At 42.8% G+C, this 18,013-nt stretch overlaps 1 protein-coding gene across 1 annotated transcript in view; it reads right to left on the bottom strand.

Moving 5' to 3' along the window:
* Positions 1-18,013, bottom strand: part of Cfi (complement factor I) — a 37,665-nt gene that overhangs the window by 7,069 nt on the left and 12,583 nt on the right. Inside the window, exons 3-11 of the mRNA XM_029475547.1 lie at positions 16,524-16,530; positions 14,719-14,974; positions 11,269-11,382; positions 10,916-11,026; positions 7,988-8,014; positions 7,633-7,653; positions 4,496-4,555; positions 1,698-1,801; positions 1,424-1,527 (exon numbers count right to left, since the gene is read on the bottom strand). Coding sequence (XP_029331407.1) covers positions 1,424-1,527; positions 1,698-1,801; positions 4,496-4,555; positions 7,633-7,653; positions 7,988-8,014; positions 10,916-11,026; positions 11,269-11,382; positions 14,719-14,974; positions 16,524-16,530 — 804 coding nt within the window. The remainder of the gene's footprint in view (positions 1-1,423; positions 1,528-1,697; positions 1,802-4,495; positions 4,556-7,632; positions 7,654-7,987; positions 8,015-10,915; positions 11,027-11,268; positions 11,383-14,718; positions 14,975-16,523; positions 16,531-18,013) is intronic.

The raw sequence follows: 18,013 nt of genomic DNA, 5'->3' as shown, positions 1-18,013 counted from the left end.
CACCTGCTGTGGACTTGTGTTCATGCTCTGGTTGGTTTGCAAGCTCAGAACCCAACAAACAAATGATAAGGTTGTGATAGCTCAAGCACTTGCTGCCATTGAGCAAGGGGCCTCCCCTGAAATCTGGCTATCTATGCTCAAGAATTAGTTGACATTGGTGGCTGGCCTCTTTTGTAGAGTTCGCCCTAGGTCATTTAGTAGTTACTGTCACATAGCACTGCTGTGTCCAGGGACGGGCAACTTTCCTCATGCACAGATCAACCTAAGACACGGGGCCCGGTGGCGATAGGGTTACCCTATGACAGGAAAGGCTGTGACATTGGAGGAACGANCTAAGACAGGAGCCACAGCGGATGGGCATAATTACACAGACCTAGTCCAGCCTCAATTTAATAAAATAAAAAGGGGGAGATGTGGAGAACCGTGCGTGCTGTGAGCAATCGCCATTATAAGATGGCACTGGCCTCCGCTGTGCCTAACTAGTAAACAAGCCCTGTACGCAGGTGCGAGAGTGAACTCACTCCTAGTCGCTGCCCATTCTCGGGGCGTAATAGTGGGGTGATGGGCGAGCAACAAATCAGGAGCTGACACGCCATATCAGGTGCTGAAACACCATGGCTGAGGGCTATATAAGCGACTCCCATTTTCTGGGGTCGGGATCTTCCCTCTTGAAGAAGCAATAAAGCTTTTTGCTGCAGAAGATTCCGGTTGTCCCGAGTGTGTTCTTGCCGGCGGGGACAAAAGCTCAGGATATGACCCCTCTGCCACTGGCTCTTTAGTGACTCAAAGTCTGTCAGAAACAGCCTGCTGCACTTCAGCGATCTTTCCAATAGCAACACAAGTGATACCCCCTACCTGGTACAATACCTTGCCTTCAAAGCAGCATTGAGTTGGGCACATGCCAATATCTTATCCAGGTTCAAAGAGTGATCCAGCCAATGATGGATCAGTATATCCGATAATTAGCATTGAGCATTGGTCAGTTTCTTGAAAGTAATGTGAAGAAAGCACATTAAATGGAAAGACCAGCAGTAATGTCAGGTTAATATTACTCCTTCATAAATGCTCAGTCATAAACTCTTCCAGACAGATCTGTCCTGGCACAATGCAAATGAGCCAACCTGGTCTGTCTGTGGAGCACACAGTAGGTTCTGAGGGAACTGGCCTAGGTCAGGAATACCAGAAGCTATTTAACAGATAACAGTGTAGGAAGGAAGATAACAGAGGAAGTGTGTGTCACTGTTGGGGTAGAGTTTCCTCCTAGCTGCCTAGAAGCCAGTCTTCTCCTGTCTGCCTTTGGATCAAGATGTAGAATTTTCAGCTCCTCTGGTCCCACATCTCATGCAAGCCTTTGTCTACCATGCCATCTGTTATTTATTTTGCATGTTTCAAGAAATGTGGACCATACTGAAGACATTCTCACCTGACACAGTGCGCAGCAGTCAGAATCCAACAGCCACCGATATAAATGCCACCACAGTTGATTCTTTGGCCATCCTTAATTGCCACCTGCCATGGGTAGTCTCCCTGAGAGAGACATTTGAGTAGTTACTGCTCTACTACTGAATGGTGTCACCAACAGGCCACCCTGGGACATTTCCACAGAAGGTCCTGGTCTCCTGAGAGCACACCGTCCCCTCACTGTTCTCTGTCACAGGCTGACCCTTAGAGGTCATGTGCCTTTCATGCAAGCTTACCACATTCGCTGGCTTCCCTCCAATCACTCGTTTCCTGCGAGTGTGAGTATTTCTTTTGACTCCACAGGAGAGTTTAGGTAATAAGGACTTTATCCGTTTTCTCTCTTCAAGAAAGGAAGAGATTGTATCATTATTTTTCTGGAAGCCAATAGCTTGTGGATAGCCACTTCTTGGTTCTATCTATAATATATCCGCCTGTCTGTCTGTCTGTCTATCTATCTATAATATATCCATCTGTCTATTCATCTGTCCATCTGTCTATCTATCTATCTATCTATCTATCTATCTATCTATCTATCTTGGAGTGTGCATGTGTGTGTATGTGTGTGTGTGTGTATGATACGTTTGTTTATATAGGTGTGTGTGTGTGTATATATATATATATATATATATATATATATATATATATACACACAAGTCTATTTGAGACCAGAGGTCAATTATCAGATGCCTTCCTCAATCCCTTTCCACCTCATTTTTTGAGATAGTCTCTCTCTCACTAAACATGGGACTCACTAACTGGCTATGTTGGCTGGTCATGATCTCCAGTGATCTGTCCCCTCCCCCTTGACCCCAGCAACAACATTATAGACATGTGCCACCATCAAGTATTTTACATGGGTGCTGGGATCTGAACTCAGGTCCTCCTTCTTGTAAATAGATTATACATGTAATTCGTGCATAAATATTATATAGTATGTGTCAAAACAGGTCACATTCATCAGTAAGTAGTTCTGGAAATTAAACAGTACTGTTTATTTATTGGGAAATTCTTGCTCAGTATTAAAATTGACTTGATTTTCTAAAGTTCTGACTAAAAGTGGACTTGGGTAGAAAGCTGGCTGGAATGTTAAACATTTACCAACCTCTATTAGATGCCCCATGTCAGGCTTTACTATGCTGAGAAATCAGGGTAGGGTATGTCTCACTGTGGAGAGCCTTTGGGGACCACTTGGCAGGAATCTGGCATTGGCCAAGGACAAGGAAATGGGCTTCAGGCAGGGATTGGACATTGGGCCATGATAAGGAAATAAGCTCAGGCAGGAATCTAATTTTAGGCTAGAACAAAGAAGTAGGCTTCAGGCATGTATATGACTTTGGGCTTGGACAGGGAAGTAGGCTCAGATACCTTGGTCACCCTGATAAGTCCTTAGAAACAGTGATCACGGAGTGATCACGGGACTTTGTTTATGGCCTTGCTTGTTCCTGGCCTATTTGTGTTTATTGTCTTGCTTGTTCCTCCTCAGCCTAGAACTGACCTTCTTACTTGCAAGTAATTAAAATGGTATAAAAGCAATTTGGGAAAAAGAAATAAACCTGCCTCGGTCTCAAAACTGTCTGAGGTCATGCTACAGTGTTGTCTAATTGTCTTTTTTCTTTTTAATCCTCACTCCTGCACTGGAGAATCTGTCGACTTGACTGAGCTGGCTTGGTCATCTCACATTTTGAACAAAGTAATTATTAGTATAATTAATAATTTGTCTATATATATATATTAATCTGGAGAGGTTTATGCCAGGATGATTGGATCAGCAGGCCTCTAGATGAGTGTGTGTGTGTGTGTGTGTGTGTGTGTGTGTGTGTGTGTGTGTGGTGTATTTGTCAATAAGAAACCACAGTAGAGCAAGGCTCAAAGCATGAAGCTGCAAGGGGATGCACACAAGAGGAAGAGGATGGGGTGTGGATGCTTTCTTTCTTTATCCTCTCTCTGGATTTGCCTTGTCAGGAAAAGGTCAAGAAGTTCATTTGTTCAACTGAGAAAGGACACTTCCTATTGCTGATGGATATTTCCTGCATATCAACAAGAGGTCAGGGCCCAAGGAAAAGAAGCTTTGAATGAATGTGGAGAGATTCACTTTGGTCTCCCCTCTCCTACAAACTGTGTTGAGGGATGAGTGTGATGGTCTTATGTTTTGGTTTAGACTTTTGCAATAAGAGAGCTGACATCGTTCACCGAATCCTGTGAAACCAGGATGGATGGAATGTGAAAACAAATGCTATCTTCAGTAGACAAAATGGGGTGTGTGTGAAAATCCTTCTCAGGTGGCTTCTATAGATGGGAAATACTCGGTGATTTATTTAGAAAATTGTTTACTAATTTGAGGCCATAGAAATTAGAAGTTAGTATCATGTAATTTCATTTTAAAATCCCCCAAAATCAACTGATTTATTACTGAAGGAGATAAAATTAAATAGTCAATAAGACCCATGTGGTCCAGATCAGAAGCCAGCCTTGCTACCTGTAATAAATTACTACCTTCCCATGGATTCACATCTAACTTTGTTTGGCTCTTGGTGTACAAATGCCCATGATACAGAGCTTCGGGGGACGGGGGTGGGGGGCTGTTACCAAGATTTATGACTGACAAAGGACAGGTCCACTCAACTAATATGGATTGCTTTCCATTTCAGAAGATGCTTGTAATCTAGTTTTGACAAAACTAAACTGACTAAGCTCTTATCTGTTAGGAAAAACTTTCTGTGGAACTATGTATGGAAAGATGTCACTTCAGAATGGGCCATTTTAACTAATCCGGCTTTAAAAGTGACTCTCAAGAATATGAGCTTGCTTTTCTTAAAAGCAATGGGAAAGGAGAATACTGTGTTACAGTATTTTTAAAAAATTAAACCTATTTCAAAGTTAATTTTTGCTTGAATTGATTGTATATGCAATACTACCTTATATAGTATTTGTGTATATTATAGACATGATATACACATACTTGATATTAAAATGCTGGCTGAAACCAGTGAACTACCAGTAAAAAAAAAAAAAAAAAAAAAACCAGTTAACTCACCAGTGTCCATACCAGGAGTCAACATTTCTGTTTCTTCAGTTTCAATTTCAGCTTCTCCTCCTGTGATAAAACAATAGAAAAAGCCATGTGGCTGATGCTATGTCTAGACAAAATCCAATCATTAAAATGACTCAACTCGCCCTCTTCTTTTTGTAGACAAACTCCCCGACTATGGCATCTGGTTTCCTTCCTATAGCTGGGCAACTGTAAAGATACAGATGAACTCTGCAGAAATCCCTGCTGGTGTTGGTACAATAGAGCTGAGACTCAAGTCCTGAGACAAAACACTCAGATCAGGAAGAAAAAGAGCTTCTCTCCTCCTCTCCTCTTTACATAGTGAACAGAGCAGCCTCTCTCCTTGACCAAGGAGTCCAGGTGGGCATTAAAAAGCCACTGTACACTGTACATCATAAGGTGCCTCCTTTAGGGGCTATGCAACTAGAGATGACTTCATGATTGTCTTATAGGAATGGCTAGCTAGCATTATGGTCTAGGGTGCAAAAATCAAAGAAAAAAAGGTGTCTTGATTTCTTGCTTACATCTATATCAACCTTTCTACCTGGTCATCCCAGGGCACGGTGACAGACAGGATCATAATCCCTACAGTCTGGAGGTCCACAGGTAGATCCCTACCAACGTGCTAGTCTGCTTGGGGTGAGGATAGAGCCAGGGACAGAACAGGCCAGTCTAGCAACTTTATTTTCAGACACTGAATTTTGTTTCTAGATGTCTCCAGTTCTCTTTGGAACAGACATATAGGACTATTATGTCATATGCCTAAGATGTGTCCCAAGGTATGAAGGGCTCTTCTCAGAGGCACTCACATGAGTACATGTATGGATCAGAAATGACTAAAATATGACATTAAATGCCCAATAAAAGCAAGTAGGGACAGTCCAGTGTCACTGGAGGGTTCTGGGTATTAGAAGAGTATGAAACTTAGGAAACACGGGCCACAGGAAGAATGGTTGATGTCGTTGGTGATATAAAAACCAAAGATTTCAGTTTTGTTACATTTATTTTTGCACACTTGTGTGAGTATTGTGTGGGTGTGTGCATAAACACACATGTGGAAGACAGAAGACAACTTCAAAGACTCCGTCCTCCTTCCATTAAAGTTCCTGAGGATTAGACTCAAGTAGACAGGAGTGATAGCTACCTCTACCTACTAATCCATTTTTCCTGACTCAAAATTAAGACTTTCTTTTCAACAGACTTCATCGTGGATGGAGCTAATGAACAGATGGGTGACGGAATGGAGATGATACTGTGATGTCTAAAGCTGACAAAGGATTAACATCTAGACCGTTGAAGGAGACTGCAGTGAAAGAAATCTAACATAAAGCAGAGGGTGTGAGTGGTGAGAAGATGTGAACAAGTGACAGGCAGGAGGAAGAACCCTCACAGAACCAACCAACTGCGAGCCGACCCAAGCCATTGCCTGTTGTCAGAGTCTGCGTGAATAGTGAACAGCGCCATCATGTGGCCATGGGTCGCTAACACAGTTTTAGGACGGATAGCTGTCTATGTTGGTGGGTGAGAAGAAAGGGCTGACAGGGTAGCCGGATGCGAGAGAACTGGCACTTAGCTCTGGCAAAGAATATTCGGGTGCTACTTCTCAATTAGAGAATTGCTTGCCCCAAGACTTAAGCTCTTGCTAAGGAGATGTTTCAAAGGAATTCATACATCTGGGAAAGATGTTGACCACAGTGTGCTGGCGGGCTGATAGTCTGTTGCTCAGACGATTGAGCAAACTGAGAAAGCCTAACGTATATTTTAGGAAGCAGCTAAGAGCAACAGAGTAGACAAACACACAGCAGCACGGACAGAGCCTTCAAATGCAGTGCTTTGGGAAAGGAAGATAACAGGAAACATGAGATCTCCAATACAATGAAAGATATGTGATCACTAGATCACACGGAAACAGAGCAGCACACACGCTCAACAACACAGTGATGGCCGCCAGGAAAACGGGGTTAAGAAACAGGAGTGAGAGATGAGCAGGACAGGCCTAGAAAAACCCGGTGATGATCACAGAAACAGATCTGAGCAGTGCCATTAATCACTCCCTACCCCATCACTGACGTCTGAACAAGGGAAGATGCAGGAAGGAGGAAAGAAAGGAGGGAGAAAAAGAAGAGGAATACACGGGGTGACCTTTGGAACACAAGCATTAATGAGAACTGACATTTGGGGCAAGTGTTGAATACGGCTCATTTCCAGGAAAGAAATTCTAAAGAAAACCATGAACTTTTGTTTTTATGTGGGTTCAGGACTTGAGTCATTTTACACTGAAAACTAAGCAAAGAGTGGCTGGGGGAAATAGGGGTGGAGGGGTGAGGCAGAAGACAATCTACTAAAACACACTTAGTTTGAAAACGTTGTAATGATAGCTAATACTTTCTACTCTAGTTTTGTAGTAAAGTGGCTCCAAAGAGATGGAGGACTGGGATAACCTAGTGTGGTGGTTTGAATATGCTTGGCCCAGGGAGTGGAACTATTAGGAGGAGTGGCCTTGTTGGAGTAGGTGTGGCTTTGTTAGAGGAAGTGTATCACTGTGGGGGAGGGCTTTAAGACCCCCCTCCTAGCTGCCCAAGGAACTAGTCTTTTCTTGTTTGCTTTGGAATAAGATGTAGAACTCTCAGCTCCTTCTCCAGCCCCATGCCTGCCTGGATGCTGCCATATTCCTGCTTTGATAATAACAGACTAAATCTCTGAACTCATAAGCCAACCCCAGTTAAATGTTGGCCTTTGTAAGAGTTGCCTTGGTCATGGTGTCTCTTCACAGGAATGCAAACCCCAACCAAGACACCCAGTTTATAAAATATATATCAAAATATGAAGTGTGTTATATTTCATCTGCTATCAATTCCGTTAAAAGCTTGGTTTTGAGAAAAAGAAATAAAGACGACAAGGAAGATATTGAGCCAAGGTGGCATGTGTGGGGAAGCACACACTGTGGGTGGTTTTCCCATTGGTGTGACTGAGAGTTTATCACACTGAACAAAGGCTTCTGCCTGCTAAGCTAACAAGAAAACTGGAGTCTTCCTTGTACAGATCATACTCAGTTCACATACAACAAAGAAAGACAATTATCACCCATATTTTTTGCAATATCCCAAGATATAAAAGCTTACCTTGAACTGACCGCGCAAGGCCTGAAGAAAAACAAAACACAAAAGCAGAGTTTTACCACAGGGAAAAATAGCTTTTAACTGTGGGAAAAATAAAACCTACACCATGTTATTATACCCTGAAGTAGAGTTATAAAGTTTTCTATTAAAAATGGACTTACTGTCGGGCGTGGTGGCACACGCCTTTAGTCCCAGCACTCAGGAGGCAGAGGCAGGCGGATTTCTGAGTTCAAGGCCAGCCTGGTCTACAAAGTGAGTTCCAGGACAGCCAGGGCTACACAGAGAAACCCTGTCTCAAAAAAAAAAAAAAAAAACCAACCAAACAAAAACAAACAAACAAACAAAAAAATGGGCTTACCTTTTAGAATGTTCTGCTGTCGGTCTTCTAAAAACAAAACAAAACATTATCACAAAGAGATTATTTTTATTTAAATGAAAGACTTGTAAATCATTAATATTTCAGAAACAGTGTAACAATTTAAAATTAGTGGTAACAAAGTATTTAAAAAAAGAAGTCAAGGCTCTGGTGAGATGGCTGAGCAAGCCATGGAGAGCAAGCTACACAAACAAGCTGTTAGGCAGCATTCTTTCAGGGCTTCTGCTTCAGTTGGTGACTGTGGGTTTCTGCGTTGACTTTTCTCAGGATGAAGTGTGGTCTGAGAACAGGAGGGACTTAACCTTTTCTTTTTTTTCAAGATGTTTTTGGTCATGGTGCTTAATCACCACCCTAGAAAGCACAACTATGGCAGAAAACATCTAAGAGGTAAGTGTGATACAAACATGCCTTGGTTTACTGACTTTGATGTGGCCACTTAATAGTCATCTCTGCTCTCACTTGCCTTGGCACTCATCCTAAACTAGGGCAATTGAAATAATAATATTTTCCTATACATTTAAATATAAACAAGAAATTCCTGGGAAAATAAGCTTTGTGTTGTACGTAGTCACTCCATTGTAGATTTTTGTCCCTGGAAACTAACAATTTTTATCCTTTAATGTTTACTGTTTTAAATAGGAGAGGGAAGGAAACAGGAGGGAAAGGTTCAAACATTTCTTTGGCAAAGAAACTGTGTCACTTCAGTGGCAAACTGACTTACCATTCTCCTTCTTGTAACCTTTTCCTTTCTTCCTCTCTTTACCAAGAAATGTAAGAAATTTAATAAAAATAAAAGTACTTTACTAAAGTAGACATTTCTGGTTTCTTTAGAAACTCAGTTGTGTCATGGGATGTTTTTCTGGAAGCTGCCTTATGAGAGGACGTTCGGCTGAAGCAGACATGGAGGAGGGCGTATGATGTTTAGAAAGAACATACATACAATCCCACAGACAATGAGAGGACACTCTTGTATTTCTAGGCCTTGCAACACTTCACTGGTCTAAGCAGATCTTCACTTCTCGGGGCATTCAGGCTGATTCTTGCTGCTTCTGCTGATTCATGCCGATTCAGTGGACCCTTGAGGTTTCTGCTAGATTGTGCCACTGCTACTGATTTGTGTTTGGTGTTTGCTATTGGACTGGATGGCTAATATTCTATTCTAACAACAAATATTAGAAGTGCTCCAAAGAGCTACTTCTAAACAGGTCCACACCCCTCTTTTCCTATTAACCTTTTTTATCTGCTACCTCTGGGCTAGAAGGGAGGTTGATGCAGTTAAGAGCCCTAACTAAAGGACTGGAGAGATGGCTCAGAGGTTAAGAGCACTGGCTACTCTTCCAAAGGTCCCGAGTTCAGTTCCTAGCAATCACATGGTGTCTCACAACCATCTGTAATGGGATCCGATGCCCTCTTCTGGTGAGTCTGGAGACAGCTACAGTGTACTCATATAAATAAAATAAATAAAAATTTTAAAAGGAACCTTAATTAAAGTAGGTTTTGAAAAATCTAAGCCTACATTTTGCCCCAGCTGTTCAGATGCTCTTTAAAGGAAATGGTTTAATCTGACATCCTTAAAAGGATTTTAAAATATATTTTTAGTAAAAATAATTTTTCATATGACACATTTTGATCATGGGATCCCCTCCCCAAACTCATCTAAGCTCCTCCTCACCCACCCAACTCTGTGCTATTTTTTTTTCTCTCCCTCTCTCTTTAGGAAAAAAAAAACAGGAAAGCAAACAAAAAAGCAAACCAGAATTAAAACACATACACAGAGAGAGAGAAAAAAAAAAGAATATGTTTTTTTTTAATTTATTTATTGATTATATGTAAGTACACTGTAGTTGTCTTCAGACACCCCAGAAGAGGGAGTCAGATCTCATTACGGATGGTTGTGAGCCACCATGTGGTTGCTGGGATTTGAACTCTGGACCTTCGGAAGAACAGTCGGGTGCTCTTACCCACTGAGCCATCTCACCAGCCCCAGAATATGTTTTAAGAACTGATTGTTTCTATTTTCCTCCCTGGTTGCTGTGATAAATTCCCTGAGAAAAGCAAGTTGGAGCTAAAAGGGTTAATTTTAGCGCACAACTGCAGGTTCCAATCCATCCTAGCAGGGGAGACAGAGATGTGAGAACTTGAAGGAATTGGCCATATCAGATCTGTAATCAGGAACAGAGAGGAATCAATGCATGCATGCCTGTACTCAGCTCTCTTTGACTCCGCTTACACAGTTCAGAACTGCCTGCCTAAGGAATGTAGCCACCTACAGTGGGCAGGTCTCTCTGCTCACTGTGATCATGATAATCCCCCACAGACATGTTCACAAACCAACACCATCTAGGCAACTCCTCATTGAGATTCTTTTTCCAGATGATTCTAGACTGTGTCCTGTTGACAAGTAAAACTGTCACACTGATATTAGTGGAAAATTTTAAAAGTCTAGGAAGTTTAATACTGAAATATCAAATAATGTCCAAACATCATTCATGTCAGTCCATTCACATATGTTCCACATTTACTCCGTACACATGAAAAACTCTGGCCCCGCTCACTCTGGCCCAAAGATTTATTTATTTATTATATGTAAGTACACTGTAGCTGTCTTCAGGCACACCTGAAAAGGGCATCAGATCTCATTACAGATGGTTGTGAGCTACCATGTAGTTGCTGGGATTTGAACTCAGGACCTCCAGAAGAGCAGTCAGTGCTCTTAACCGCTGAGCCATCTCTCCAGCCCCCCCATAAATTTAATTTTAAATCAAACCAAATACATGCATAGACACATAGACACATAGAGATATTTCATATGCAGGGTTCAATAATGGAGTAGAGCCACATAGACACATAGAGACGTTTCACACATAGGGTTCAGTAACGGAGTAGAGTGGCCACAGACTTGTGGATTACCTTCACAACGACTCTCATCTTCACCAGTGATGCAGTCCACCTCACCATTACACTTATATTGGTCTGGAATGCAAACTCCCGACTTACAAAGGGTAGCATTACCTCGGCAACCTGTGTAATAACAAGCAGAGATTATTTCCACTGTTCATCTATCAGCGAGGTAGGGTCTGAGGCAAAAGCTCAGTGGTAGCACGCCTAGAGAACATGTAAAGGCCCTGGTTTCAATCCCTAACACACAAACGCCATATGCACACGCATGTGAAACGAGGGCTTACATTTAGTAATGGAGCTGGCATGACACTCTTAGTCCTAGTGATGCATGTGGCAGATTTGACAGGTGGATTTATCCCTACCTTTGCAACACAGCTCATCGCTTTGGTCTCCACAGTCATTGACACCGTTGCAGGCTTTCTCCTGAGGAATGTGCTTCCCATTCACACACTGGAAGGACGGACTCGTTGGGAAATCTGAAAAGCAGGGATTATCTTCAGGAAATGCATTTATGGTTTTGTGGTGTAACATCCGTAACACATTACAGGGATAACTAAGATAAAAATGTGATGCAAGAAGTGATATAAAGGAGTGGGCATGGCAGTACATTCCTCTAGTCACAGCACCCTGGAGACTGAGACAGAGGGGTCGCTGCAACCCAAGGTCAGCCTGAACTAAATAACAAGATTCTGTTAGAACCTGCTTATGATGGTTTGAATAAGAATGGTTCTCTTAGGCTCATATATTTGAATGTTGGTCACTAGGAGTAGAACTGTTTAAAAGGATTAGAAGGATTGGGTGTAACCTTGTTGGAGGAAGTGTGTCACTGGGGTTAGGCTTTAAGGTTTCAAAAACTCAAAACAGGACCAGTGTCTGTTGGGAACTAAAAAGGGGGCCTGGGGAAGAGAGGGAGGAAAGGCCCACGTCCCACTAGAGTTCCTATGCTCTGGACAAGCAGATGTAAGAGAGCTGCCATATGCTTTCCACTCAGCCCCTGGTGGCCATCTAAGCCTCTGACCCACTCTTTGGGGTGTGGCTAAGGGGCAACCCAACCTGGGAGCCCCAGGGTTATAGGAGAGTGGGAAGAGGGAAGAGAGGTTTCCACACAGGGGAGGGTGAGCACAGCAGATCTTGACAGAGCACAGGAAGGCCTTCCATCGGGAGATTAGAAATGGCTCATTAGGAGAAAGCCTATCCTGTCCTCCAATCACAGTGGGACTTGATGAACAGAGACATTCTATGGTTTTAGTGCTTTATTGTAGAAAGGCAGAGCGAAAGAGAGAAGGGAGAGAGAGAGAGAGAGAGAGAGAGAGAGAGAGAGAGAGAGAGAGAGAAGAAGAAGAAGAAGAAGAAGAAGAAGAAGAAGAAGAAGAAGAAGAAGAAGAAGAAGAAGAAGAAGAAGAAGAAGAAGAAGAAGAAGAAGAAGAAGAAGACAGAGAGGAGAGAGGAGTGAGAGGTAAGAGAACAAAGGAATAAGAGAAGTGAGAGAGGAGAGAAGACAGAGGAGTGAGAGGATGAGAGTGAGGAGTAAGAGAGAGCGAGTAAGAGAGTGAGGTGGGGCTGAACAGCCCTTTTTACGTCTTTACTGTTGCTAGGTAATTGGGGAGGAGTTTAGCCTGAAGGTCAGAAACTTGGGACATTGCCTACATGACTTCTAGCCATGCTTCTTTTGTGGGGGCTGTGGGGGGGGGAGTAACTTAGGCAGGAGCCAGGGTTCCAGGAGCATGAGGGAACGCCTACTGCCTACCGTGTCATGTAGGTGAATTATCACCCTTCCGGGGTTCAGACCTCAGCTCGACTGGAGACCTGTCTGTCTGTGCATAGCCCAATGCTCCACAAGTGTGTGTCTGTCTGTCTATCTCTCTGTCTGTCTCTGGCTACAGATCAGGATGTTGCTCTCAGCTCCTCGTCTAACACCATGCCTTCATACTGCCATGTCCCCTCCCATGATGATAATAGACTAAACTTCTGACCTGTAAGCTAGCCCTTAATCAAATGCTTTCCTTTATAAGAGTTCCTTGGCCATGGTGTCTCTTCACAGCAATAAAATCAGTGACTAAGACATTACCAACTGTTGTTTGCTAAATGGTCATATTGTCCAACTGCCTTCAAACCATTTGTGTTTGTATCTATAGACTAGTGTGACTTGTCTTGCAGTAGAGATGCCCTTTCTTGCTGCGGATGAAGGATGATACACACACACATGTCTGGTCAATGTGCTGAGAATACAAGTGAGTACCAAGTGCTCAGCCATAAACCAAACCTATCTATATCACCCCGTCTAAGGCCCAGGGACCACTGTAGAAGAGGGGGGTGGGAAGAATATAAGAGCTGAAGAATGGGAAGAGTACTGTGAAATTCTTCCCGACATCTGTAAAAGACAAAATCCTCCAACATTTCATCATGCTCAGTAGAGGTGTCCACAAGGCCCCAGTTCCTTCCCGAGGAACTACGGCAGTGTGCATGTATGTCGTTCTCCTCCTCCTCCTCTCCCTCCTCCTCTTCCTCCTCTCCCTCCTCCTCCTCCTGCTCCTCCCTTCTCTTCCTCCTTCTTTTAAAGATTGATTTATTTATTTTACTTATATGAGTACACTGTAGCTGTCTTCAGACACACCAGAAGAGGGCATCGGATCCCATTACAGATGGTTGTGAGCCACCATGTGGTGGCTGGGAATTGAACTCAGGACCTCTGGAAGAGCAGTCAGTGCTCTTAACCCCTAAGCCATCTCTCCAGTCCGTGAGTTGCTCATGCTCTAAAAAAAATAGCTCCTTCCATATGCTTATACAACGTGAGTCCAGTTGCTCATGCTCTAAAAAAAAATAGCTCCTTCCACATGCTTATACAAGGAGCCCTAACCACACTCACAGTGGGGTGGGGGAGGACAGCTGGGCATGGTGGTAGGTAAATGTCTTTAACCCCAGCACTGAGGAGGCAGGGGCAGGCAGATCTCTGTGTGTTCAAGGCCAGTCTGGTCTACTAAAGGAGTTCCCAAACAGCCAGGGCTACATAATAAGACTCTGTATCTAACAACAACAACAAAAGTAATGAAAGCAAAAGGCTCATACAGAAGCAGCAAATAATAAAGGTTACTAGTGGGTAATTTATTTATGTAATATATGTAATATAATAACGTATATAATACATTATACACACGTATGATTATTAAAACTAAACACTAACACAAATAAATAATCTGAAGATAAAAAAAAAAAAACCAAATGATTAAATGTATTGGTTGCTAGGATAGAGGACAGCTCAGAGCATCTCTCGATGTGGGAACTACTATCTCCCCTTAATTGTTTTGCTCTGGCACTAGCCCAGCCTCTGGTCTTTGAACACACACAGGCCAGACACTTATATGTTCTTTGAGTTTTCTTAGTACTGGAAAAGGTATGATTCTGGTCTCCCCATACATATGACAAAAATATTTCTAAGTTAGGATAGAGGAGCAACATGGCTCTGATTTCTGGGGAAACTGAAGCAATAGGGTGGTCATGTAAGCATTTTAAAGAAATATAAATAACGTACATAAAATTGAATGCTCCAAAGAGGTGCCAAGATGTCTCTTTATGTTATTTGATTCCTCTTGTTCAAGGAAGCAAAGAGGAGGCCGATCATTTGCTTTCACACAGAAACCTGGACGGCAGGTTTCAAGTGGCAAAGAAAGACCAGGGAGGGTCCCAAATACCAGTTCTAAACCTCAGAACTTAGTAGGGGCATCACTGTCTCCTTGACAACTGCACATCCATCATTGCTTATTTACCGTAGGCTCCTATGAAATGAGTGATGTTGATGAGAGTGTTCTACCAACCTGCATCCTGCGTGTAACACACTACACCCGCCAAGCCATAGGACATCTCAGTTCTCCTCTTCGTAAAGGCACACTCCGCCAAACTGGTCTCTACTCCCCGGCAATGTACATGCAGGCATTCAGTGTCGTTTATATGGAGATTTTCGGATATATTAAAACTTCCTTGGATGTCACGAACACCCCTGCAAACAGAATGAGTGAAAACTGGTGGAAGAATAAACTCTGTGTTTATAACCTTATCACAAGAAGTAAGGCTCTACAGAAAAACTTTCCCCAAATGATGTAGAGACTGTAGAAGACACTAACACTCTCCTTCTCTTTGCCTTAAGATCTTCACTTAAGCCTTAATACCTCTGGGGTTTTGGAAAGAGTAACTGAAATAATCTATTTCAACTAACCAGGCAGGGTTGAAAACACCGCTAACATTCAGGGAGTAATGTTTTCCCAATTTTATTAAGGAAGAATGCGTCCTTTTATTTTAATGTTTTCTTCCCATCAGAGAAGGTCATTCCTGACTTCTCCTTATCCTGTCATTTTGTTTCTTCACAAAGACAGTTGTCTTGATTAGAGGGTTCCGGAAGTATACATCAGTAAATGTCAGTACAGAAGCTTTTCATTTGAGGAGTCTTCACACCTGCTCCTGCTTTGGAAGCCTTACGTGGTTGATCTCATTATTGTTTAAGATCATACCCAGTGGATAGGCATGGCCCCCAGTCAAGGGATTGGGCTACCCATCCACTCAAAAATATTAATCCAGAATTGCTCCTGTCAAAAGGAAATGCAGGGACAAAGAGTGGAGCAGAGACCGAAGGAAAGGCCATCCAGAGACCTCCCCATGTAGGAATCCATCCCATTTGCAGACACCAAACCCAGATACTATTGCTGAAGTCAAGAAGCCCTTCCTGACAGAAGCCTGGCATAGCGGTCCCCTGAGAGGTTCTGCAACACAGATGCAGATACTCACAGCCAACCATTGGGCTGAGCATGGGGACGGACCCCAGTGGAAGAGTTGGGGAAAGGACTGAAGGAGCTGAAGGGGTTTGCAACCCCATAGGTAGGACAATAATATCAACCAACCAGACCCCCCCCCCAGAGCTCCCAGGGACTAAACCACCAAAGAAAGAGTACACATGGAGAGACCCATGGCTCCAGATACTTGTAGCAGAGGATGGCCTTATCTAGCATCAATGGAAGGGGAGGCTTTTGGTCCTGTGAAGGCTTGATGCCCAAGCATAGGAGGATGCTAGAGCAGTGAGATGGGAGTGGGTGGGTGGGTGGAGGAGCACCCTTATAGATGCAGGGGGGAGGGGGGATGGGATGGAAGTTTCACAGAAGGGAAACTGGGAAGGGGGAATATTTGAAATGTAAATAAATGAAATAACCAATAAAAAAGGGGTGGGAGTCTTGAGAGGTTAACTTTTTTGAACTCTAACAGTTTTGTTTAACTTTTATAATAAACTTCATCTTTGATTGAATCTTGATAGTATTAAGGCTATATTTTGGCATCTCTTTGGGGATTAATTTTTGCTGTCAATTTTGACATTTTCTTTAGGAAAGCACACTGCTGGCTGTGTCTGTGATAAGGAACATTTCCAGAGAGAGCTAGTTCATGGCGGCTCTGACCTAATGAATGATTTAATCCCTTGGTGTGTCATAATACGATAGTCTTATTTGGGATGCCAAGTGGGTGGAGTCTCATTAGAGGAAGAAGGTCAGTGGGGCATATACTTGGGGGCCGCATCTTGTCTCTGCCCCCTTTGGCTCCTTTTGCTACATGTTTCTATCACTGTGACAATCTGCCTCACCTCAGACCTAGGAGCAATGGACCAGGTTATGACAGAGGGAGCCCTCTGGAACTGAGAGGCAAAATACGGATTTCCTGTTGTGAAGTTTCTCTCCTACATGGTTTTTGCCAGGGCAATGCAAAAAGTAAGTGATACAATACCAGTCTTTGACTTCTCAGTTTGTTCAAAATGTGTGATGAGAACCTTTCTCGGTTCCCCAACAGCCCAGAATTAATGGCTCACTGCGAGCCGTTGTTTTAGGTTCTTCAGTTCTTTCCAGCTTCTCTTTAGGGAAAAATGGATTAAAATGAAAAGTTGAGCCAAGATGCATCAGAAATGGAAATAGCAACAAAATCCTAATTAATATAAGTAACAGATTAACTAGAATGAAAGGCAAAAAGAGAATACAAGAGGCTATTTGTAGTTTCTGAGTCCAGAAGGAAGATACAGAATAGTCATACCAAAAAAAAAAAAAAAAAAAAAAAAAAAAAAAAAAAGGCCACTGGGGCAATTTGAAAAATAAAGACTATGAAATTTTCACATGTAAAATCACAAGAAATACGATAAACGGGGCTGGGGCTGTAGTGGTTGGTTGTGTGCTTACATAGCATGCACAAAGCATTGGCTTTCATTTCCAACACTACATCAGCTAGGTGTGGAGGCACAGGTCTATAATCGAAGCATTTTTGGAGGTGGTAGCAGGAGGACATAAGTTAAAGGTCATCCTTGGCTTTACGGTGAGTTTGAGGCCAGCCTGGGCTACATGAGACCCTGCCTACAAAGTCAAAGCCAAGAAGATAGACTACATGCCAATAATCCTCACTGGCTGAAATCAAGGAAGTCTGTCCATGAACTTAGGCAATTTATGGAAAAATGAAAAATACCAAGGAACTAAAGACTTTGGTGGAAATGACAGGTTACAGGCTACAACTATCAAAAATCAGAAGTATGCTGCAGATGACCCAAATCATAAAAGGCTCACCCAGGAACTCATAGCAGCTCAGCTCCCTGCAAAACATCTACACAAGATCAAGCCAGTAAAAAAATAAAAATAAAAAATAAAAATCCAGAGTGGGCAGGGGAGAGACTCATGAGCACAGGCCCCCACCCTCCACCCCCTGCTGAGGAGCTATTGGCAATTAATAGCTACTGGAGAGGGAGAGTCATTTTTCTTTGGGGTTGTGGCCACTCTTCATGCTCCAGTGAATGGCTCTCCACCCATGTACCTACCTTCAGCATTGAAAGGACTCAGTGGATCATAAACAAGTGAGAAGCAAAAAAGAAAAGCAAAAGGGAAATTCCTAGTGTTGGGAGGAAGAAAATGTTAGGGGAGAAGGTGATGCAGAGATCATGTGGATGGATTTGACCAAAATATGGTATAGACTTGTATGAAATTCTCAAAGATTATATATAAAAGAATAGATCTAAAGAAAAGAAAAGAAAGGAAAGAGAGAGAGAGAAACAGAGAGAGAGAGAAGGAGGGAGGGAGGGAGGGAGGGAAGGAGGGAGGG

The sequence above is a fragment of the Mus caroli genome, chromosome 3 (assembly GCF_900094665.2).
Source record: "Mus caroli chromosome 3, CAROLI_EIJ_v1.1, whole genome shotgun sequence".
Taxonomy (NCBI): Eukaryota; Metazoa; Chordata; class Mammalia; order Rodentia; family Muridae; genus Mus; species Mus caroli.
The sequence above is the reverse complement of the archived record's forward strand: the minus strand, read 5'-3'. Positions and strand labels throughout refer to the sequence as shown.